This window comes from Dama dama, chromosome 27, assembly GCF_033118175.1.
Source record: "Dama dama isolate Ldn47 chromosome 27, ASM3311817v1, whole genome shotgun sequence".
Classification (NCBI taxonomy): Eukaryota; Metazoa; Chordata; class Mammalia; order Artiodactyla; family Cervidae; genus Dama; species Dama dama.
The window spans coordinates 2,932,357-2,958,094 of NC_083707.1; the positions used below are offsets into that span (position 1 = coordinate 2,932,357).

Sequence of the window (25,738 nt, forward strand, 5' to 3'; positions counted from 1 at the left end):
GGCAAGCCGCGCCGGGCGGCACAGAGCTCAGCCTAGAGAAAGGCAACTCCCGGCCACCATCACACAAAGCAAGGATCTCCAGCCACAGCTATTTCGTGACCCTGTAATTATTCAGCCTTTTGGGGGTGTGCTTATTTTCACAACAACAAATATGGTATCTACTTCCATGTTTAAACTGTTTCTGAATCATCGTGATGTTTCAACATTTAAAAGAATTAAACAGTTCTACTTGCAGTGGTATAACAAGTTTTAATTCAAAATAGACACTCTGAAAACAATAGGTAAAAAAAAACAAACTGGAACAAGCTCTTTGAATTTACAACAGAGCACACCAACAATCACACACACGCCAGTTTCACGATTGCCTCAAAAATGTACATTACAGCAATGACATGCAACAATTATACTTTAAAACTCCACGTGGTAACAGTATCTGATTTCCCAGAGACTGTCGCATCTTCCAAGAACGCAGCACAGGCACCTCTGCCGTGCATCACCAGCACTGTGGCTCAAGGTCAAACAGGCTGGTCTCCATAACTGCTTCTGGTGCTTTAAGTTATTTCAGATTTTGTGGAAAAAATGAGGCCTAGTTGGCCGAAGGACAGTAACACACTTGATTCCTTAGCAATAGCCCATCCCAGTAACCTGGACACCAGGCTATGGGAAAGCCCATTTTCCTAGAATGAATAAATTTACGTTCAGGAAACTGTCAGATTTAATACACCAACCAGGAGACTAGCTCCAGTCCATGTGTTTCACCTTGTTCCCTAAAAACCTGTGTTTAAATCTTAGTAGCCACACTCAGGGGTCAACATTTTATTCCTGAGTAACACAGACCTTCCCTTTCACTGGTTTATGCACAGTTAGGTCAACTTGTGTGTGTGTTTTCAGTGTTTGTTCTAAAGGCACTAAAGCTTTATTGTCTTGTCTTTGAATGGAGAAGACTTATCACCATATCAAAAAGAGGGGAAAAGTCTACAGTGAGAAGTATTTTGTACCTACAGAATTACTTTATTTGTAAAATAACTCTTGATTTAAATACCAGACTTCAGGTTCAGTATATTTTTAACAAATGAAAACATTTGGTTTTCTGAGTTACAATCAAAAACAACTGTTAGGACGTAAACAACTGAAAAAACGTAAATCAAAATTATAATCTAATTAGCAAATACCTTACAAGAAGAAATCAGCATAAGTTAATGCAGTGCATCCTTAATGAACCAGACATGTCACAGGAGCTGCTACTCACTTCTCTAAAACATTTACTGTATCGTCTGCTGCTACTTGGGAAGCTGAGGGAGAGCAGTTTTAATTTGCAGTTAATCAAGTGTTCTGAAACAAGCTGAAATTTCCTTAAATGAAAAATAAACATATATAGATTTCAGTTTTTATAATACGATAGTGACACTACTGGGAAAACAAGGCGTGCATGAAATATCAAAAGATTTAATTTACATGACAGAGAAAAAAACAAAAAGTAATTGTTACAAAATCAAACTGCAGGAAACAAATTTGAAAGAACTACTCACTTCTTTATACAGAAGTCTTTCTGAGCACCTGAAATAAATCTAAAGAGCAGCATAAAGACCACTGAAATTGATTAGTTCAACATACAGTGAAGAAAATAACATTTTTAAAAATCTCAATTGAAAAAACTAATTATCTAATACTTTAGATTTCCTTTTTTTTTTTTTTACAAGTTTTGTGGTTCATGCTCAAAGTTCAAACTGTGTTTAACATTTTTAAGTTCAGACATGTCAAAGCCTAAAAGTACAGAAGGCTTGTGATTTTTTATTGCTTTCATGCAAATATACCTTCTTTTTCCAAAAAATGAAGCCACGTCAATTTTCCACACCCATAAGAGTGAAGATAACAATTCTATTTCTTTTTTACTGGGATACGGTCTCTTGTGGAAATAATCCCTAAGAAACTGCTTTTTGTCTTCGTAAGAACGGTCTTCGTACTTTTTAGGATTTAATGCTAAAATCTGAAGAGCGTCATCACTAACGGGCGGTACCTCCGTCCTGCCCTCACTCCGCTGCCGTTTAACAGGTGCAGCACTCACTGCCTTTTCCGGGGCCGGGTCTGCGTCCGCGTCTATGATGACAGGCGGCTCCGCGCCATCCCTCTGGTCTTCGGCCCCGGAGTGACCATCAGGCAGCTTTCTCTTCACTGAGAAGCTGGTATCGTGGATCACCTCGCCGTTGACTAAAAGCAGCTCGCTGTTCTCCAGGAGGCCGGGCTGGCCCTGCAGGTCAGGGCTGCTGTCCTTGGGGGCGCTGCGGCAGCGCAGCAGATGGATGGCAATGGCTGCCAGCGTCATGTTGCCAGTGTAGACCCCGCAGCAGTGGATGCACTTGAAAGCCGGAGACTTCAGAATCGTGTGGACTGTGGGCGTGATGTGGTGCCTCTCCTTCAGATGCAGCTCGTATGCCTCCGTTGTCACAAACGTGCCAAAGCAAAAGGGGCAGGTCAACACCTGCTTGCCGGGCCTCCCAGAAGCACCCTCAGCCTGGGGCCTCACCTTGATGTACACGGGCACCAGCGACTTGGAGTGTATCCCCGCCAGGATGGCCAGGTAGACCTCCCGCTCGCCCAGCTCCTCCTTAGGCAATATGGTAATAAAGTCAAGGTGGGGAAACAGCAGGTTGCCGTTGGCATCGATATCCAGTTGAAAACCTTTGTTACTGTAATCCATGGGCAGCTTCTTCTTCCCCAGGTGCATGGTCCGACTGTGCTCTGAGAGGCCTCTGATATCATGGAAGGTGCACGGGCAGAACAAGCACCCCAGGCCATGCATCAGTAAGTGATGGATAAGCTCCTCCTCCGAAACTAAGCACTTACAAGACAGACATCGAACTGTCTTCTCTCTCATCCACTTTAAAAATGGCGCACATGCCGCCAGTTTCTCTGGCTCCAGTTTGTCAGCAGCTTTGGATTCACTGTGCTTATGCGCCACTTCCATATGGACCTGGTACACATTGGAAGGGAAGAGCTCGTTGCAAACAGGACAGGTTTTCCATTGCTTGGCCTGTTTGAGCACCTGATTTGCCTCTGCCACAGACGAAGAGGACTGAACAAACATACTCTGAGTGGCATTTACCACCACGGGAGGGGAGGGCATGCCAGCCATGGAACTGGCCATCTGGGCAGCTGTGCCCGACTGCAGGAGCTGGATGGGCATCTGGGGAGGGGCAACAGTGGCGACGCTTCCAGGGGGCACTGGCAGAGTGACAGACACCGGGGCAAGTGTGTACGTGGGAATGCCATTCACTTGTTTCCCTGTGGGTATGAGCTGTCTGAGAATAGAGCCTGATGTCAGGAAAGTGGTGTTTGGCGAAGCACCGGGTCTAATGGTCTGATTTGCAGGCAGAATGTTGGTATTCACAGACTGATTGAGCTGCAGGACCCCAGGCCTCACTGGCTGGCCCATAGGAAGAACTCCTGACATGACCTGCTGACTGAGCTGAAGAACACCAGAGTTAATGCCCTGGTTCACAGGAAGAACGGCTGACGAGACTGTCTGGTTGGGGGGAAGGAGCCCAGGTGGGACTACCTGGCCAGGAGGGAGCACCCGCAGTGGGACCGTCAGCCCTGTGGGCAGTGCTCCCGAGGGGGCCGTCTGCCCAATAGGGAGCACCCCTGACTGAACCACCTGGCCAGCAGGAAGAACCCCAGAAGTCGCTGTCTGTCCTGAAGGGATGACCCCAGCAGGGGTCACCTGTCCTGCAGGAAGGACCCCTGACGGGACTGTCCGACTCACAGAAATCACCCCTGGCGAGACTGCCTGAAGCACGCCAGGGGTGACAGAGGGGTTGACAGGGAGGACCCCAGACCCAACGGGTCTATTCACCGAAAGAACTCCAGGTCCAACTGGCCTGCTTATGGGCCCCACAGGCTGGCTGAGCGGCAAAACCCCCGGGCGGATGGTCTGGTTTATGGGGAGGACACTGGTTCCAACAGACTTATTTACAGGTCCAACCGGCTGACTCAAGGGCAACACAGGAGGATTTGCTGCCTGATTAAGTGGGACTCCATGAGAGAGAAAGACAGGCTGAGGCGTCGAGGGCGGCAGAGTGAGGCTGCTCTGGCCCACTGGCAGGGGACTGGAGACCAGAGTCACATGAGGCTGGGCAACGGCTGGCGGAGAGTGGGTGACACTGCCCACAGCCCCCGCGGCCACAGTCGCCGGAGGGGCTGCACCCTGAACCGGCTGCACCACGGTCTGGCTCTGGCCGTTCTGCGGCAAGGCAAGGTGGTAGCAAGGAGATGAGGCTGGGATGCCCGGAGCACTGCTATTCGGCGGTACGGCCACGTGTGTAGCTGGTTTGGGAGCAATATGCATCTGCTTCAAAAGGCCAGTCTTCTTAATATGTTCTGAGATGACAGACCTAAGCTTATTCTCCAAATCCCGGTGTATATCGGATGTCAAAATATGATACATTAAAGCGTCCTGGCTGCTGGCATTGGCGTTGCACTTTTTACAGTAATACCTGTCAGACGCGAGCAACTTCTCTGCACAGAGGGTATCGTCAGCTCCAGGATGCTCACCCACCTCCTCAGTTCTCAGGCCAAAATAGGAGTTAATTAAGTAGTGAAAATGTGCTACCAGCACATGCTTCTTCATGCTGTAGTACAGTGTGTTTGAAAAGTTACATTTTAAACATGTAAAACTTATCACATCACTCCTAGATGATTTAGTTTCACCTAAAATATTCACTGTGTAATTCTGGACTTTCCGAGCAGGTGCATGAAACATTCTGAAGTGCCTTCCCACAACTCTGGGTTGAGAGGAAAACACACAGTTTGGGCAAGGGATCACCAGCTCCTGGTCAATTTCATCTTCATGGTAACGATGTAAATGATTTTTGAATGAAGTAAGCACTTTTGTGGAGTATTTACAGAGGCTGCAACAGTATGGTTTTGTTCGGTATCTCTGTTAAAAAAAAAAAGTCAAGCATAGTTTAATAAAACTACATAGTTTAATAAAAATCAGATGCTACACCATCTACAGTTAACAAAGTAAATGATTTTTTCCTTCTAACTTGCTGGATCTAGGGCTGGCTGTAAGGAAAAGCACCTACAGATAACACTCACATCATAAAACCCTTTTCATTTTTTTCCTAAAACACTTTAAAATGTAGTAACTATTCTCAGCATTTAGGCCATACATACAAACAGCGTTTGGCCCCAGAAACATAGCTACCTGAACCCTGTTTCCAAAGCCAGCGATTAAAACCACAAATCTCATTTAATCCTGTACTCTGATTCAACTGCATCAATTAAACTCAATTCTCAGCAAGAAAAAATTACTTTCTCCCGTTCTCATCCCACTTTTCTTAGTTCCAAGTTGTTTTTACTCCAAATTCTAAAACTTCTGGAATGTTCTAACATAACCAAACTTGATAATTGTTAGAACTGATCACCCGTCTTTCATTTCCCAGATTCCAGGAGACAAATGGACAGTGACAACCACTGAAGACAGAGGGGCTGTGGCTCACTCACTGTGAATAAGCCTGAGGTAAGTTCAAGCCATAGACTGCTGCTCTGACAACGTGTTCTCTCTCTGTAAGGCAAATATGGGGAATTCAACAAGCCCGGGGCACAAGAACAGACATTCGCACAGCAGCTGGCCAACTGAGGAGCACAGTGCGTTCTAACATCCAAGAAGCCTTGTTGGTCTGACATGAGAGTAGCTCGGCAGGCACCAGACCCCAGAGCTGAAGCACCAGAAAACACTGGGCCTAGTTTCACAAAGCAGGAAAGCCGGGGTGTGGACAGGTTAGACAACGGGGCAGAGGCCTTCCCACTCTGCAGCTGTTTCCCACTGATGCAGTGGCTGCTGGCCACCCCCGTCCTTCCCAGACATGTGCCTGGAGACCACTTTCACACACACACACACACAAATTCCCCTCTGTGGGTTCTGTCACCCTCTGCTAATCACGCAGTCTTCCTCTTGGGTCACTGATCAGAGAAAGCACCCAAACACATTCAACATGTCACTACTGCCTTTTCAACAATTAAGAAATCCCAGGTTCTGGCACTTCCAGCAGAATCTATAAAAAACCTAGGGGACAGCCAACCACACAACACATTTTAAAAAATATGTTTCACCAATTCGGACACACTTTTTTCTATTTTAATATCTCCGAAATCTGGAAACACCTTACAGCTGACAGTTTAATGTTACATCACAACTTAAGTGAAGTATTACTTTAGTTTCATTTATGGTTCATTTAAAATAGAGCATCTTATACTCCACAAATACTGTATTGAAAAACCAGATACTTAATGAAAATTACACCCAGTTAAAGAGTCAACAGAACTAACAACTTGCTACTATCTGTTAGTACTGAACAGATCTTTGGATCAAGGAAAGATTTCTTATATAACACATCATAAATACAATCCATAATAGAAAATACATGCCTCCTGAGAAATCTGTATGCTGATCAAAAAGCAACAGTTAGAACCAGACACGAAACAACAGACTGGTTCAAAACTGGGAAAGGAGTTCATCAAGGTTGTATATTGTCACCCTCCTTCTTTAACTTCAATGCAGAGTACATCATGCAAAATACCAGGCTGGATAAAGCACAAGCTGGAATCAAGGTTGCCAGGAGAAATAACAATAACCTCAGATATGCAGGTGACACCACCCTAATGGCAGAAAGCAAACAGCAACTAAACAGCCTCTTGATGAAGGTCAAAGAGGAGTGTAAAAACTGGCTTAAAACTTAACATTCAAAAAACGAAGATCATGGCATACAGTCCCATCACTTCATGGCAAATAGATGGGGGAAAAAAGGCAACAGTGACAGACTTTTATTTTCTTGGACTCCAAAATCACTGTTGACGGTGACTGCAGCCACGAAATTAAAAACGCTTGCTCCTTAGAAGAAAATCTATGACAAACCTAGACACCGTATTAAAAAGCAGAGACATAACTTTGCCAACAAAGGTCCATTTAGTTAAAGCTCTGGATTTTCCAGTAGCCATGTATGGCTGTGAGAGTTGGACCATAAAGAAGGCTGAGCGTCAAAGAATTGATGCCTTCAACTGTAATGCATGAAAAGACTGTTGAGAGTCCCTTTGGACTGCAAGGATACTGAAGCTGAAGCTCCAATACTTTGGCCACCTGATGCAAAGAGCCGACTCACTGGAAAAGACAACCAACCCTGAATATTCATTAGAAGGATTGATACTGAAGCTGAAGCTCCAATACTTTGGCCACCTGATGCAAAGAGCCCACTGACTGGAAAAGACCCCAATGCTTGGAAAGATTGAGGGCAGGAGAAGGGGATGACAGAGGATGAGATTGTTGGATGGCATCATCAACTCAATGGACATGAGTTTGAACAAACTTTGGGAGATAGTGGAAGGACAGGGAAGCCTGGTGTGCTGCAGTCCATTGGGTTGCAGAGTCAGACATGACTGAGTAACTGAACAACAGTAGAAAAAAATTATAAACAGGATTTCATCAAAGTAAGAAATCTTCTCTTTGAAAGATACTTTAAAAGGTAAAAAGACAAACCACAGGCTAGAAGACTATTTACAAACCACATACCTAATACAGGACTTGTGTCGATAAAACACACTGTGGACATGTTCAAGTCTCAGTAAGGACACATATGACCCAATTTTTAGAAAACTAGCAAAACACTTAAGAGTCAAACACTTTAAACTAAAGAGGGTATCCAGATGCCAAAGAAGCACACAAAAAGATGCTCAACATTGTTAGTCACTAGGGAGATGCAAATTAAAACCAGAGAAGACACCACTACAAGCCTATTAAAATGGAAAATAAGCAGTTAAATCCAAAAGCACAAAAACCCTGACAGAGTCCAGTGAGGACGCAGAGCAGCCAGGACACACACCACTGGTGGGAAAGCAACACGGTACAGCCACTTTGGAAAACAGTCCGGCAGTTTGTTACAGAGATGGACCATATATTGCACAACCCAGCAATCTCACACCTGGCAACTACCCAAGAGAAGTGAAAGCAAATGTTTAGACAAAAACCTGTATGTCAAAGTTCTAGGAGAGTGATCAATCAGAAATAACTGGAGTGTGATACCTTGGTTCACTGTAACAGAAAAATAACCAAGGAGAGAAGGAGAAAGAAGTGGAGTCAGGCATCCTGGCCGCTGCAGGATGCCTTGTCTCCGAGATTATCCCTGTTTCCCCATCTGCCTAAGGCCACATCTTCAGGTCCCGTAACAGCTAGGCTTCATTTCCAACATAACACAAGCACCTCCATCCCAAATCCAGATATCCAGCACATCTCATTTCTCTAAAGCATGAGCCACATAATCCAGCCGAGTAGCACATTCCTGCTACAGTGGCCGAAAAACTGTCTTTGTTCAAAAATCCTATTACCCAGCCACAAATTAAAGAAGGCTATCTATGAATACAAAGTAAGGTACTAAAACTAGCAGGTGACACAGCCTCTACCACGCCAGGTAACAGTGGTTTATTTTTTCTGAATATGGTACCTATTTAACAAATTCAATCTCCACTATTTCATATTGTTATTTAACTTTTTGTGTCCATTCACACAAACAAAAACGTAAACTCCCTAAGGAAAAGAATCCTAACTTTCACCTCTTTGCATCAAGCACTCAGAAAGTTGTAGCAGGAATTCAGAAAATGTTTCTTGATGAAGAGCATATAATTATACATTATATTGCATGTTACATAATATAATCTTTTAGGAATTCAGATGAGAAAAATCAGAGAGGCCTAAGAATATAATCACGAAGCCGAGGTATTCAAAACAAGGCATATTTGAAAAGCCATGAGCTGTTCTGAGCAGAATAGCCAAATCAGAGCGGTTTCAAGGAATCTTGTGTCTGTTGGTAAAGAGGGGAATGTCGGGTCAAGGAAGGGAAGAGAACACAGAACAGGCAGAAAGCGGGACTCAAGAGGACAAGGTGACAACAAAAATGTTCACAAATAAAATTCTGACAGAAAAAACGACTGATAAGTTACAGAAAGTTTTTTTAAGCCAGAATTCTCAAGGACAACGCTATTTGGACAAATGGGCGGGGGAGGCAGTGAGCGGAGGCCGGTCCCCTTGGGGCGAGCTGCCTGGAGCTGACGAGGTGCTAACCCAGCAGCTGGGCAGCAGGAAGGTTTTCCAGAGGAAACACTTTTAAAAGGAGAATTCAGCAGTGCGTCACATAGTTTAGCTGGAATCTGCTTAACTACGAGGTTTCAAATTTATTGCAAATTGTGTTCCCTGATTCAAGCTCCATATTTTTAATTTTTGAAACCAGAATGTATGCTCATACTTGAAGTCATTTCTTTTTATTCAGAATAGTTACATAACTCAGAAGCCCTACTTATATCAGAGGCATATAATAGTAATATAATAATTTCACTGTATCACTTCATCAACTTTTTACATGCAGAAAACTCTCACAGCATCAATACTGCATTATAAAACATTTAACTTTTTCTATTTCCCTAAATGTTTACATTATACCCCTCCTCCTCCCTTTCATTCATCTGCAACCCCAAAACATGTGGTGTTCCTCAGAACTAAACCGACACTTACCCCATGTTCTGAGGAAACATGAAAACTGGAAATAAAAATACATACCAGTTTCTTTCCAGAAGGTTCCCACAGAGAAATATCTCCCCATGATGTGTTATAAAAGTACTTCTCTCCTGGGTCAAAGCCTTTAAGGTCCTTTTAGAAAGGGAGAAAAACAGAGATTATTACGTAATTTCAGAAGATAAAGAAGTATTGAATTAGAACCCAATGGGATTCTTTGGCACTTAAGAAATCTACATGGGAAGGACCTCTCTGGTGGACCAGTGGTTACGAATCCCAGCACTCCCAATGCAGGGAGCAAAGATTCAACCCCTTGTCAGGGAAATGAGATCCCCTATGTTGCACAGTGCGAAGAAAGGGAGGGAGGGGGAGAAAAAAAGAAAGGGAAATCTACCCCATGGCAAACTCTGACAGAGTTCCCATCAAGCTGGAGACCTGAGGAAAATGCTGAAATAATCCAAGTTAATACTACAGCTTCTGTACTTCAGCAGCTGCCTTTCAATTTGTCAAGTCCTTACAGAGTTTATACTTAGTAAATCTCAGTTTCACAGTGTCTTAAATTCAATACATTTTTTTTCTTCCTTTCCCACACTTTCTTGTTTGAGCTTCATTAAACTGTCCTATTACAGAGCTGATTTCCTTCCTAGCCATACTTGTTGGGGTGCTGGATTCTTTCCATGTCTGTAGTCTTCCATAAATTCAAAAACATATATAAATATATATATAGTTTTAAAAATACAGTCTTATAAGAAATAAACAGATGAGATTTCCCACAAATAATTTCTGAAAGAGAAAAACCACACGAACAAACACTGTCTTCCCAGTGTAAGCCCCATGGAGACGCATGTCGGGTGGGATGACATGGGCACTCCAAGTGTTGGTAAGAAGTCAGACGGTGAATATGTAAGGCTTCGCCAGCAAACAGTCTGTCTGAAACAACTCCTCAAGCTCATCACTGTGCACAAAAACAGCCACAGACAGTATGTAAACACAGACAAGCAAAGCTGTATTCCAAGAAGTTTATTTACAAAATGGACAGCAAGCCAGACCTGGTCCAGTTTGCCTACCTCTGGTCTAAACACTCAAATAAGAAGTACAGAATGTCATACTGAGTTAAAAACCACAATCCAATTATATGTTGACTGACTGGTTCAAAATCAGGAAAGGAATACAAGGCTGCATACTGTCGCCCTGCTTATTTAACTTCTTTGCAGAGTACATCATCCAAAATGTCGGGCTAGCTGAATTCACAAACTGGAATCAAGACTGCTAGGATTCATCAACCTCAGATATGTAGATGATACCACTCTAATGGCAGAAAGTGAAGAGGAACTAAAGAGCCTTTTGATGAGGGTGAAAAAGGAGGATAAAAAAGCTGGCTTAACACTAAACATTCAAAAAACTAAGATCATGATATCCAGTCCCATCACTTCATGGCAACTAGAAGGTGAAAAAGTGCAAGCAGTGACAGATTTTACTTTCTTCAGCTCCAAATCCCTGCAGAGGGTGACCACAAACATGAAATTAAAAGACGCCTGCTCCTTGGAAGAAAATCTACAACAAGCCTAGACAACGTATTAAAAAGCAGACATCATCTTGCCAGCAAAGGTCCATTTAGTGAAAGCTATGGTTTTTCCAGCAGTCATGTATGGATGTGAGAGTTGGTCCATAAAGAAGGCTGAGCACCAAAGAACTGCTTTCAAATTGTGATGTTGGAGAAGACTATTCAGAGTCCCCCGGACAGCAAGGAGATCAAACCAGTCCTAAAGGAAATCAACCCTGAATATGGAAGGATTGTTGCTGAAGCTCCAATACTCTAGCCAAGTGATACAAAGGGCAGACGCACTGGAAGAGACCCTGATGCTAGGAAAGACTTGAGGCAAAAGGTGAAGGGGGTGGCAGAGGATAAGATGGTTAGATAGCATCACCGGCAAGAATTTGAGCAAACTCCAGGAGACAGTGGAGGACACAGGAGCCTGGCATGTTACAGTCCATGAAGTCGCAAGGAGTGGAACACAACTTAAGAGACTGAATAACAGCAACAACTATATGCTGTCTACAAAAATTTCACTTCAAATACAAAATCATAGAGAGGTTAAAGATAAAAAGACGGAAATCAATGTCATGTGACCACTAGTCAAAAAAAAGCTGATATAAATCACCAATGTCAAAAACAGAGGGGAGGACTTTCCCAGTGGCAAGTGGGTAAGAATCCGCCTGCCAATGCAAGGGACACCAGTCCAATCCCTGGTCCAGGAAGATTCCACATGCCGGGGTGCAACTAAGCCCGCAAACTGCAAATGCTGAAGCCCTTGCACCTAGAGCCCATGCTCTGCAGCAAGGGAAGCCACCGCGATAAGTCAGCGCCCTGCGACAAAGAAGCCCCCACTCGCCACAACTAGAGAAAGCCTGTGCAAAGCAACGAAAACCCAGACCGGCCAAAAAATACAGAGATACCACCATGGTTCCTACAGATGAGAAAATAATATGACCACCATAATGCCAATAAATTTGACAAATTAAACTGACAAGGACAAATCTCTTCAAAGAACATAAGAAAAAGCTCACTCAGGAAAATCAGATAACCTGATAGTCTGACATCTAGTGTAGACACTGACTCCATAATTAAAACCCTTCCCACAAAGAAAACTCCAATTCTAGATAGCTTCACTGGGAATTCTACTAAACATGGTATTATCAATTCTACATAGACTCTTCCAGAAAATAAAAAGGAAGAAACAGCTCCCAATTCATTTCACAAGGCTGGCCAAGACTTGACAAAGATCTAACAGAAAATGAAAACTACAGACCTACCCTTCAAAAACACAGATGAAAAATCCTTAACAAAATGTTTGCCAATCAATCCACATACTAAAAAGGACCAAGTGGAATTTATCCCAGGGATAGAGGTTGGTTTAACAATTTCTTTTCTTAAAAAAATAACAAACACAAAAACCATATAATTCACTAGACTAAGAAAAGAAAATTACATAAATATAGAAAAGTCATCTGACAAAATTCAACCATCAGTCATAATTTCTGCTCTCAGCAAAGTAAGAATAAGAAAATTTCTCAACCTGAAAAGGGGATCTCCCAAAAACATGTAGCTAACAACTATGCTATATGGTAACATAAAGAACATTCTTACGTCTATTTTAGGCTTCATTTCAAAAATTTTTTGAAAACCAGTACTATCAAATGTTAGTAAGAATGTGGAGCAAGGGAAACCCTCCCACACTGCTGACAGGAGTGTGAAATCAGACAACTGCTTTGGATAATACCAAATCTAGGTATTTATCCAAGAAATATCAAAACAGCTACCCACAAAAAACACTTTTATAAGAATATTTGAAAAAAAAAGTGCTAGTTGCTTAGCTGTGTCTGGCTCTTTGCAACCCCACCAGGCTCCTCTGTCCATGGAATTTTCCAGGCAATACTGGAGTGGGTAGCCATTCCCTTCTCTGGGTGATCTTCCCAACCCAGGGATCAAAACCACATCACCTGCTTTGCCGGCAGACTCTTTACCGTCTGAGCCACCAGGGAAGCTCTATAAGAATATTTATAAGAACCTTACTCATAATAACCCCAAACCAGAAACGGCCTAGGTGTTCACATTAGAAGAAACAACAACAAACTACTCACAGAATGGGATCTTCTTCAGCAACAAGAACGATCGGCTACAGGGCAACAACACAGAAGAATCTTCCCCAGGAGCAACTATCACTTCACTCATATCAGACAGGCAAATCTCACCCACAGCGAAAATTTTCAGCATGATGGTAACCAGTGGAGTGGGCGGGGTCTGACTCCCACAGGAGGTCCTGTGCCCTGACAGGGGCTTGTACTGCATGAGTCAGTGCATTTCCAGACCCCATCAACTGGAGACGGCTAAGGTGCACCTCACAAACATGTAACTTCCCCTCCCACTAAAAGTTGTAAAGAAATACTAGTGTTAATGATACACCTATGGTGAAAGAGTTTAAGGGCAAATTTATCAATGCCTGAAACTTAGAAATGCATCAAAGTATAAGACAGAAGGACTTCCCTGGTGGTCCAATGGCTAACACACTGCACTCTCAGTGCATGGGGTCTGGGTTCAATTCCTGGTCAGGGAACTAGATCCCACATGCTGAAACTAAAGGTCCCACATGTTGCAACTAAGACCCAGTGCAGCCAAACAGATAATTTTTTTTTTTAATAAGGTTGAATGATGGGTGAATATACATATGAGTGTTAATTTTATACAATTTAGGTGGGAGGTACATGGGTTTTCATGGTACAATCCTTTCAGTACTTCTGTAGGCTTCAATTTTTCATAAGAAAATACTGGAAAAGGAAGAAGTAAGCAGTAATGTTCTATTGCAGGAGATGAGAAGGGTTTAAGGGAAGAAGTGCTTTCCACTGTCAGATGCAGGAAAAAAAAAGAGCTAGTATGGGCTTCCCTGGTGGCTCAGTGGTAAAGAATCCGCCTGCCAAGCAAGAGACATAGGTTCAACGCCTGGGTCGGGAATATCCCCTGGAAGAGGAAATGGCAACCCACTCCAGTGTTCTTGCCTGGGAAATCTCATGGACAAAGGAGCCTGGTGGGCGACAGTCCATGGGGTCAGAAAAGAGTTAGACTCAACTTGTGACTAAAGAACAAGAAAACTCAATCATTAGGAAATAAACAGATTAACTATTTCAATATTTTTTGTAGATTAAGATGTCGGAACATAGTGTAACACATTAAAAAATCTGTTTATACTTATAATGGTATCAGAAGATTGTCACAGGGGTGGGTTTAGTGCACCCTTTTTTTAAGCTTCCTTAATTCAGATGCAACAACCTCAAATTTGCAAACACTGGTTTAAATGTTCCGACCTGATCTAATACTTGATGCACAGAAATTAAGTGCGGGAGCTGCCTCAGAAATGGCAGTTCTGCCTAGAGCAGCAGAAAGGAACACGGTGTGGCCCAGTGAAGCAAGAACAGGAGCAGCCAAACTTCTACACCAAAGGCAGGCTGTCCTGAGGGCTTTCTAAATGCAGGGGCCAGGGGACAATGGAAGAGCTCCAGGGAGAACAAGGTGCAACAGAAGACTGAGAGAAAAGGTTTACAAAGTAACAACCCGCAAGCCACCAAAAAGACACCTATGATGTGGATCCAGGTTTCTACTAGATGGTCTACCTTAATTGCTTCTAGCTCATGTCTCTCAATAAATCTGACAGATACTTTGAAACTCTAACCAAGGGACCTTCTATTTCTAAATTCCCTTTTCCTACCACTTCTTTAAAAGATTTCTGGCCTCCATGTGGCAGTATTTATATCTCTGATAGTTCCTAATTGTGAAAACACAGTAAGACAAAAGCTGCTAGGAACAAAACATTTTTAATTTTTAAAATGTACTTATTTTTGGCTGCACTGGGTCTTTGGGGCTGCACACAGGCCTTCTCCAGCTGTGGTGCACTGGCTTCTCCAGACGCAGAGCATGGGGTCCAGGGCCCGCGGGCTTCAGCAGCTGCAGTCTGAGAACTCAGCACTTGCAGCTCGCTGGCTCAGTGGCTGTGGTGCACAGGCCAAGCTGCCCTACAGCATGTGGAATCCTCCTGGACCAGGGACTGAACCCATGACCCCTGCACTGGCAGGTGGATTCTCCACCACTGGACCACCAAAGAAGTCCAGAACATTACTATTTTAAAATAAATTTGGATACTATTAATCACCTCAGTATCCATGAACATTTGATATTTAACAGTAATTTAATGGAAGAGATCGCTTTCAACTCTCAGATAATGCTTCATTTACCTATGAATTTTTACCCACCAGAAAAACTGTAATAACTCCCAAATAACTTCATGACTCCTCAAGGGTTCACATCATATATTAGCAATCTCTATCCTAAGCAGCACACACAGTATACATGGAAAGAACATCTAATGTCTCTTCCACTTTCCCACTCCCACCAATTACGTGTGTGTGTGTGTGTGTGTGTGTGTGTGTCTGTGTGTAAACTGAACAGGCTGGTTCTAGTTTCCTCTGCATTTTAATGAGGTTCAAGGGCTGGCCCTGCCTAACTAGGGTGACCAAGCACCAGGTATGGTTGGGGCTGATCTCTGTTGTAGGTCCAGCACATTCAAGATATGCCACATACTCTCCTAGCACAAGCTCTGAAAAGAAAAGTTTAAGCTTTTATATGGGAAAATGTGAGTAAAATAATGAAGGTAATTGATGTGACTATTTTACAGCATTAAAATGTAATTCTGGGGAAGTTCACATGATATGAGTCTCAGCTTCCTGGTGTTCACAACCGAACAGTTTGCTGGCTGCACACCAAAATTAAAACAACCTGAGAACTGAACAAAGATAAAGAAAAGAGATAATCAAAGAAACCAAAAGTTGTTTCTTTGAAAAGATCAACAAAATTCACAAATGTTGAGTTAGACCGACAGAAAAAAGAGAGAAGATAAAACTAAGTAAAACCAGAAATGAAAGTGGGTGTTTTACAACTGATCTTACAGAAATAAAAGGATTAGACAAAAATACTAGCAACAACTGTATACAAACAAAATAAACTAGAAGAAATAGACAAACTCCTAAAAACACACTAATTATCCAAGGTGATTCAAGAAATAGAAAATTTCAACAAACCTATAACAAGTAGAGATTGAATCAAAAGCCATAATCAAAAATATCAAAACAAAGAAAAGTCGAGGGCCAGATGGCTTCCTTCTGATTAATTCTACCAAATATTTAAAGAAGAATTAACACCAGTTCTTCTCAAACTCTTCTCCCCACAACAGAAGTGAAGGTAACACTTCCTAATTCATTTTACATGGCTAGCATTATCCTAATAACAGAGCTAAACAGAGACATCACAAGAAAAGAAAATTACAGATATTTTTTATGAATGAAAATGAAAACTCCTTAATGGATACTAATGAACAAAACCCAACAGTGATTACAGATTATACACTATGACCAAGTAGGATTTATATCAGGAATGCAAGCAGAGGCATAAGAAAATCTATCAGTGTAATATACCAAAGATAACAGAACAAAGGGGAGAAAGACCCACACAACTACCTGAAGTAGCAGAGAAAGCATCTGACAAAATCCAACACCCTTTCATGATTAAGAAAACACTTAGAAAACTAGAATAGAACTTTCTCAACGAGACAAAAGGCACTGATGGGACACCATGATACTCAACAGTGAGACCCAAAGCGTTCCCCCCAACACTGCAAACAAGACAAGGAGGCCTGCTTTCACCACTGCTATTCAGTATTGTCCTGGAGTTCTAGCCAGAGCTCTCAGACAAGAAAAACAAAAGGCATCCACATTGAAAGGGAAGAAGTAAAACTATTTCTATTCACAGGTGATATGATTCTATTAAGAATCCAAAGTGGGGCTTCCCTTGTGGCTGAGTAGTAAAGAATCCATCTGCAAATGTAAGAGACATGGGTTCAATCCCTGATCCAGGAAGATCCCACATGCCGAGGGGCAACTAAGCCCATGTGCCACAACTAGCGAGCCTGTGCTCCAGAGCCCGGGAGCAGCAAATCCTGAGCCATGTGCTACAGCTACTGAAGCCCCAGCACCCCAGAGCCCATGCTCTGCACCAAGGCAAGACACCACAATGAGAAGCCTGCGTACCACAACTACAGTAGTCCCTACTCTCTGAAACGAGAGAAAATCTGTGTGCAACAGTGAAGACCCAGCACAGCCAAAAAAAAAAAAAAAAAGGAATCCAAAATAAGATACCAGAGGTAATGATAAATTCAATAAAAATGCAGGGTACAAAATGAACATACATAAGTTAGTTGTGTTTCTATATACCTGTAATGAAAAATCTGAAAAGGAAATTAAGATAACAATTTCATTTACAATACCATCTAAAATAATAAAATGCCTAGGTATAAATATAACCAAGAAGGTGAAAGTCTTGTAGACTGAAAACTACAAAACATTATTGAAAGACATTAAAGACCTAAAAAAATAGAAACACATCCTTTATTCATGGGTAGGAATACTGCCAAGATGTCAATACTATACAGCGTGATCTACAATATAATCCCAATCAAAATTCCAATAGTCTGGCAGAAATAGAAACTCCAATCCTTAAGTTCATACGAAATTGAAAGGGGCCCCTAACAGCTGAAACAATATTGGGGGAAAGAAAAAACAAAGAAGTTGAAAAACTCACACTTTTCAAATTCAAAACTTAAAACTATGGTAATCAAAACACTGTAATACTAGTGTAAGGACAAACATTCAGATTAATGAAAGAGAACTGAGAGTTCAGAAATAAATCCACGTAGCTATGGCCAAATCATTTTCTACAAGGCTACCAACTCCATTCAATGGGGGAAAATTAGTGAAATAAATGGCTCTGGAACAACTGGATTTCCACATGCAAAAGAATGAAGTTGGGCCCTTGCATCACACCATATACAAAATTAATTCAATATGGATCAACAATCTAAACAAAAAGAACTACAACCATAATACTCTTAGAAGAAAACATAGAAAATCTTAACTTCAATCTGGCAATGGCTTCTTAGTTACAACATAGAAAGCACTGCAAACACACAAACAGGACTCCATCAAAATATAAAACTTTGTGCATCAAAAGATATTATCAAGAAAGTAAAAAGAGAATGGGAGAAAACATTTACAAATCATACCTAATAAGGGTTTAATATCCAAAATATATAAAAAAATACACCTCAACAACAAAAGACAAACAATCCGGTTTAAAAATGAACAAGACTTGAAAGCAAATCTCCAAAGATATACAAATGGCCAATAAGGACATGAAAAGATGCTCAACATCATTAGTGGCCGCAGTGGCGAGGGAGGAGGGAGAGAAAGAGGATGAGAGAAAAAGAACAAACAGCAAGGCTGTGGCTAAACTGGACCCCTCATGCATGGCTGGTGGGAACTGAAAAGGGTACAAGCCACTTTGGAAAGTTAGGGGGGTACTCATAAAAGCTAAACAATTATTACATGATCCAGCAAAAAAATGAAAATAGGGCCTCAAACAGACACCTGTGAGCCAAAGTTCACTGCAGCATTACTCACAATAGCCAAAAGACAAAATCAACCCGAGTGTCTATCAACAGATGAACTGATAAAATGCAATATGTGGTTATGAAATGGACTGTGAGTTAGCCATAAAAAGGACTAACATTTTGACACATGCCACAACATGAACCTCAAATCATTAAGTAAAATATGCCAGTCACAAAAGATCCAATACTGCATGATTCCACTCACATGAAATATCTTTAATAGACAAATCTACAGAGACATATAGTAGATTACAGGTTATCAGGGGCTGTGGTGGGGGCATGGGGAATTATTACTTAATAGTATTAAGAGTTTCTGTTTGAGATGATGATAACCTAGTTGGAAAACAGTGTGAATGTAATTAATGGTACTGAATTGTACACTTAAAAATGGCTAAATGGGCAATTCCCCGGTGGTCCAGTGATTAGGACTCGGAGATTTCAACACTACAGCCAGGGTTCAGTCCCTGGTCAGAGAAATAAGATCCCACGAGTCAGAAAGCAAAGGCAATTTCATGTTATATCTTACCTTTATAAAAAATTTCTAAGTATACTTAGAAGATTTAAGGGAAAAAAAGAGATTAAAATAGTTCATTACTTATTTTATACTGATTACATATTGAATATTTGTAACATATGAGGCTAAATAAACTAAATTATTAAATTAAAAAATTAAAGAACTGGAAAAGTCTTTGAAAAGACCAACCAATGCAACACTACAACCAATGCAGGTGTACACGGTCCTGTGTTCAGAAAGGTCAGTGCAGGGTTGAATCCCTGCTGTCACCATTTTTAAAGTGTTGATAATTTTAACTCTGCATTTGTTTTATGACGTGAAGTCTGATAGGACAACAAAGAGCATGCCAGGGGCTTGAAGCTTCAGCTCACACACGGTCCCACCGCCACTGTTTCTGGGACACAGCCTGTCCCTGCTCTCGGTCCCCATACCCTCCAAACTCCCCTCTCCCACAACCACTCTGAGACTCTCGCCCACCACCTGGGGCAATAGCCGAGCTGCCAGGGGGTCCACATTCCACAGTTGCCCTGGTAAGAGCCAGGTACAGACTTGGGGAGAGGAAGAGGCAAGGTTACCAGACTCACCCTGGGCTGGCAGCACCATGATGTTTGGCAGATAACTTGGTGCCTAGAGCCCACTCTGGATCCAGGTACCAGAAGCATCCTGACTCAGAAGCTGAAATCATGTGGGAGCCATCATCTGCCTGGGACAGCACACTTGTGGGGCCTGCTCAGAGCCCCACATTTTCATTCTGCACAGTACCATTCAAAGTATGTAGCTAGCCTTTAATATAACTGATCAAATATTGTTAACTTTTTAAGAAACTCTTCAAGATACTCTAAGGTTTAGATCTACTTTTAGAAAAGGATCTTTTAGAAAAAGATCTACTTTTAGAAAAGGAGACAAGGTTCGTGGAAGAGCCTATTTTCCCTCAGGTTTACTTTCCTCAGCCAGGCTTCTGACAAGAACTATACAGCCTACAATTTGAGGTCCTAACTCTTAGGATGAGTGGAGTCATATACACTTTGGAACGCCAAGAAGGCAGAGTGCATTCTCACTATGAAGTCTGAAATGCTGGATAAGGGAACAGAAAGGACCCTGACAGGTGTCAGACAAATGCCCTCCCGTTTCATTTGGTCAGTGTTGGTTTTCATCACTTTTAACCAAGAACCCTAAATACTACAATGGATTAAGAGTAAGTACATTTGACATTAAAAAGTTCTTAATGTGGGATTCAGTGAAAAGAAAACACAAAGCTAGCATATGGTTAGAGCATGTCCTTTTTTTCTAAAAATCTGAAAAGATATTAATATAACAATGTTTACCATGGAGATTCTGGGGTAACAGCGTACAAGTAAGTCATTTTTTTCTCTATGTTTCTATGTATATTTTCTAATTTTTCTATAATGAACTTTTTTTATAATGAACTTTTATATTGCTTGAATTTTCAGAAAGTCTGCGGAATATAAGACCAACTACAAATTAAAAAAAACAAAATTTCTCCCCCAAAGAATTAGCAAAATTTAACCAAGTAGGTAATTAATACTGGTATGCCATTCAAATGTCTTACTTTTTCTTTTGTGAAGTATACATGTATCTGTGTCAGCATAGTCTTGGAAAGAAAAAGTTAACAGTCTTGAACAAATTGAGATGAGTAAATAATCTTAGCCAGACTAAGGGAGAAGTTAGTGAGGAATGTCCAGTTTTATGCAATATCAAAATCGAAGGACTCCAGGATGAAAAATTTTAGTTGCTACTGACATTTTATCATAAAAAAAAAACACTTCAGTTTGTAACAGAATTCCATCTTAAAAGTGAATTCACATTAAAGGAGACTAAAGAGAGATGACAACCAAAGGCAATACTTGACCTGAGGGACAGAGATAAACAAACAGCATCAGGTATTACGAGAGGTTTGGAGAAAAACAGAGCAGGTAAGATAATAGAGTGGAAAGGGCAGAATTTTAGGGGGAAGATTTTTCTTGGGCAGCAACATTTGAAAAGAGGTCTTTTCCTCAGAAAGTTTCAGTTCAGTTCAGTCGCTCAGTCGTGTCCAACTCTTCGCGACCCCATGAATCGCAGCACGCCAGGCCTCCGTCCATCACAAACTCCAGCAAAAACCAATTCTGACCGCTAATGAGAATCCTGGTAATTACTGGTCTTTCAGCACCTTTTTATAAATAAAGTCAATCTGGTTCAAAGTCTGAGATTTAAAAATTAAGAAACTGAACTCTTCCTGGGCCAATAATATCTTGAATCAAATTATTCACAACTCTGAAAAATTCAAAGCAGACGCAGTCCGTATCTTCAATATGGACTAAACATGCACAGAATGGCTATAAAGCTACATAGCAAGCTTTATTTAACAATTTTTATTTCTTTATGCTGGCCATATATTCTCAAGTTATAAGATAAAATTATATGAGAACAGAATTGATCATACAAAATGTGACTGTGACCTTAATTTTTAAACTTTTATAAGACTGCATGTATTAAATTCACAAATCAGAAAAGACAAAAGAAAACAAACAACCCTACCATACAAGTATGCATCACCACTGGGGATTACTCTAATACTAGAAAACCGATTTAGTCTTTTTCTGTTAAAAAATTCAAAGATCAAAAACAGATATACACTGCGACTAATGGCTGTATATTGTCACCCTGCTTATTTAACTTATATGCAGAGTACATCATGAGAAACACTGGGCTGGAGGAAGCACAAGCTGGAATCAAGATTGCCGGGAGAAAATATCAGTAACCTCAGATATGCAGATGACACCACCCTTATGGCAGAAAGTGAAGAACTAAAGAGCCTCTTGATGAAAGTGAAAGAGGAGAGTGAAAAATTTGGCTTAAAGCTCAACATTCAGAAAACTAAAATCATGGCATCTTGTCCCATCACGTCATGGCAAATAGATGGGGAAACAGTGGAAACAGTGGCTGACTTTTATTTTTTTGGGCTCCAAAATCACTGCAGATGGTGAAAGCAGCCATAAAATAAAACTACTCCTTGGAAGGAAAGTTATGACCAACCTAGACAGCATATTAAAAAGCAGACATTACTTTGTCAATAAAGGTCGGTCTGGTCAAGCTATGGTTTTTCCAGTGGTCACGTACGGATGTGAGAGTTGGACTATAAAGAAAGCTGAGCGCAGAAGAATTGATGCTTTTCAACTGTGGTGTTGGAGAAGACTCTTGAGAGTCCCTTGGACTGCAAGGACATCCAACCAGTCCATCCTAAAGGAGTCCTGGGTGGTCATTGGAAGGACTGACGTTGAAGCTGAAACTCCAATACTCTGGCCACCTGATGCGAAGAGCTGACTCACTGGAAAAGACCCTGGTGCTGGGAAAGATTGAGGGCAGGAGGAGAAGGGGACGACAGAGGATGAGATGGTTGGATGGCATCACTGACTAGATGGACATGAGTTTGGGTGGACTCCAGGAGTTGGTGATGGACAGGGAGGCCTGGCGTGCTGCAGTTCATGGGGTCGCAAAGAGTCAGACACGACTGAGCAACTGAACCGAATGACTATAAAGTCTATCCTCAAAGTAACTAAAAACTGGAGCCTAAAGCAGCCACTTTAAACCATAAAGACATAAATAAGAACAAATGCTGTTCCCAGGCCTCATTTTAAGAGGCAGCACTTTCCACCTTGAGGCATCTGACCCACTCTCCAAAAGAGTCCCGTTCAAAGAGTACCCCTCAGCCCAGGGCCTCCACGGTTACCGTCTTCTCTTCATCCATTACCCATGTCCTCTTACCTTCAGCAGCTCCTTGCAGCTGTCAAGCCCAATGTCCACAAGAATGCTTTTCACCTTTTTCCGTACCTTCCTGATGTTGTCAAGATTCTCCACAGGAATTTGAAACATTTTTGAGATTTTCCTTAAAGGGAAGAAAGCAAAACTATAATAAGTGTACACACACACACACACACACACACACACACACACACGGCGCTAGTGGTAAAAAACCCGCCTGCCAATACAGGAGACATAAGAGACAGGAAACATAAGAGACATGGGTTCATCCCCTGGGTCAGGAAGATCCCCTGAAGGAGGGCATGGCAGCCCACTCCAGTATTCTTGCCTGGAGAATCCCATGGACAGAGGAGCCTGGCAGGCTATTGTCAATAGGGTCGAAAAGAGTCAAACACAACTGAAGCAACTTAGCATGCATCCATATATACACACATACACATGTATGTGCATAAAATATTACAAACAGGGTAGGTAAAGAAAGCAGAGTAATTTTCAACAAATTATTCTGGAACAATTAGATTTCCACAATCAAAGAATAAGTTGGATTCTTTCCTATTAGTATACACAAAAATTAACTCAAAATTAGTCCTATACCTCCATGCACAAGTGAAAACTTGTAAACACTCAGAAGAAAACACAGGCATAAATTTTTATGACATTGGATTTGGCAACAGGTTCTCAGATATGATACCATAAAGCGCTAGGAACAAGAGAAAAAGTAGCTAAGTTGGACTTCATCAAAATGAAATACCTATATGCTTCAAAGGAAACCATCAAAAAAATGAAAAGAGAATCTACAACATGGGAGAAAACTTTTATAAATCTTATTCCTGATAAGGAACTTATATCCAGAATATATTAAAAAAACTCCAACGACAATAATTAAAGGACAAATATGCCCACTTAAAAACAGGAAAAGGATCTGGTTACTTCTGCAAAGACAATATACAAATGGCCATTAAGCACTTAAGAATGTGCTAAACAACATTAGCTATGGGGAAAAGCAAATAGAAACTATCATGAGATAACTCTTCACACCAACTAGAATGGCTGTCAATTTTAAAAGAAGTAGCAGTAATAGTGCTGGCACGGATGTGAAGAAAATGGATCCCCCCCATACACTGCTGGTAGTAATGGCAGTAAAATAATGCGGCTGGTTTGGGAAAGTCCAGCAGGTCCTCAAAGGATTAAACATGTAAGTACCATATGAACCAGCAATACCACTTGAGAGAAATTAAAAACCTGCATCCAAACAAAACCCTGCACAAGAATGTTCACAGCACCATTACTCATAACACTCAAAAAATAAAAGAGCACAAATGTCCATCAAAAGATACATAAATAAAATGTGTATCCGAAGAATGGAATATTATTTGGCCATAAAAAGTGAAGTATCAATGCATGTTAATCAATGCATGATAACCCTTGGGGGATATTATTCTAAGTGAAAGGCGTCAGACACAAAGGACCACATATTATATGATTCGATTTACAGGAAATGTCCAGAATAGACAAAATTTACAGAGACAAAAAGGAGAACATTGGTTGCTTAGGGCTGAGGAGAATGGAAGGTGATGGCTAAGGGGACAAGGTTTCTTTCTGGAACAGTGACAATATTCTAAAATCGACTATGGTGATGTTATGCACAACTCTGTGAATGAACTAAATAAAAACCACTGACTGTACACTTTAAGCAGGTGAACTGTATGGAGTGTAAATTACATCTCAGTAACGCTGCTTTTGGGCTATTCTAGTAGATCAGTTGATAAAAAACTTGCCTACAATGCAGGAGACCCAGGTTTGATTCCTCAGTTGGGAAGATCCCCTGGAGAAGGAAATGGCACCCCACTCCAGTATTCTTGCCTGGAGAATCCCATGGACAGAGGAGCCTGGCGGGCTACAATCCATAGGGTCACAACAGTTGGACACATCTTAGCAACTAAACCACCACCAACGCTGCTTTTAAAATATCTGAAAAGGCATAAAATTAAAATAAATCCTGTGGTAGTTGACTAGGATAAGAGGTACAGCTGTGACCTTATTATCTGTAATAAATACGGATTTAAAAAATATATATTTCTTAATGTGTGTGTGTATATTGTACAGCTCAGGCCACTGCAAGAGCCTGGAAGTAGTTACACACCAGTAGCAGACCACGCCTTGGGCTCAAATCTTCCTTTCTAAATATCACTTTCCCTTAAAAGGAAGCAGAGCTCCTTGGAAAAATGGCTGATTTTCAGTGCTGGAGCACAGAAGAGACAAAATGATCCTAGAATGTCTTCTGCCAGAAAATAAAGGAGTTGCTCAGAAAATGGAGAGACATGTCAAAAGTACTCAAAAGAAGTCAGCTTGAAGAAGTTTCCACAAGCCAAATATGGGACAATGTGGGTACCAAACAAATGACAGTAAGAGATTATAACCTGCGGCCCCGAAGTTTCCAAAGATAATGTCACCGTATCTCCGATCCCACATGCTTTCCTCAGAACATGTCCGTGACACTCCTCCCAACCAGAAGCGGCATCTACACGCCCACTCCTCGAACCTGGGCAGAACTTGGCAGCGCCCTCGACCAATAAAGCAAGGCCATGGGAATGCCCAGGCTAGACCACAAAATGCCACATACTTTCCTTGCCCTCTGGGTACCATAACTCTTGGAATCTAGACTCCTCATTGCAAGAAGCTCAACTAGCCCACATGGAAAGGTTCCACATCAACCACTGGACATGAGAGTGAAGATACTCTTACAGCCTGCAACTGTCCACTCACCCCGAGTCTTTGAGTTTTCTCAGGTGAGGCCCCAGACATTGTGGAACATAAATGAGCCATCTCCCCCTGCTCCCACCTGAATTACTG

The 25,738-nt window shown here is 41.6% G+C and overlaps 1 protein-coding gene across 1 annotated transcript in view; it reads right to left on the reverse strand.

Annotated features, from left to right (window-relative positions):
• Positions 1–233: 233 nt before the first annotated feature.
• Positions 234–25,738, reverse strand: part of ADNP2 (ADNP homeobox 2) — a 33,245-nt gene continuing 7,740 nt past the window's right edge. Inside the window, exons 2-4 of the mRNA XM_061131024.1 lie at positions 22,889–23,009; positions 9,605–9,694; positions 234–4,936 (exon numbers count right to left, since the gene is read on the reverse strand). Coding sequence (XP_060987007.1) covers positions 1,694–4,936; positions 9,605–9,694; positions 22,889–22,996 — 3,441 coding nt within the window. The 5' untranslated portion in view covers positions 22,997–23,009 and the 3' untranslated portion in view covers positions 234–1,693. The remainder of the gene's footprint in view (positions 4,937–9,604; positions 9,695–22,888; positions 23,010–25,738) is intronic.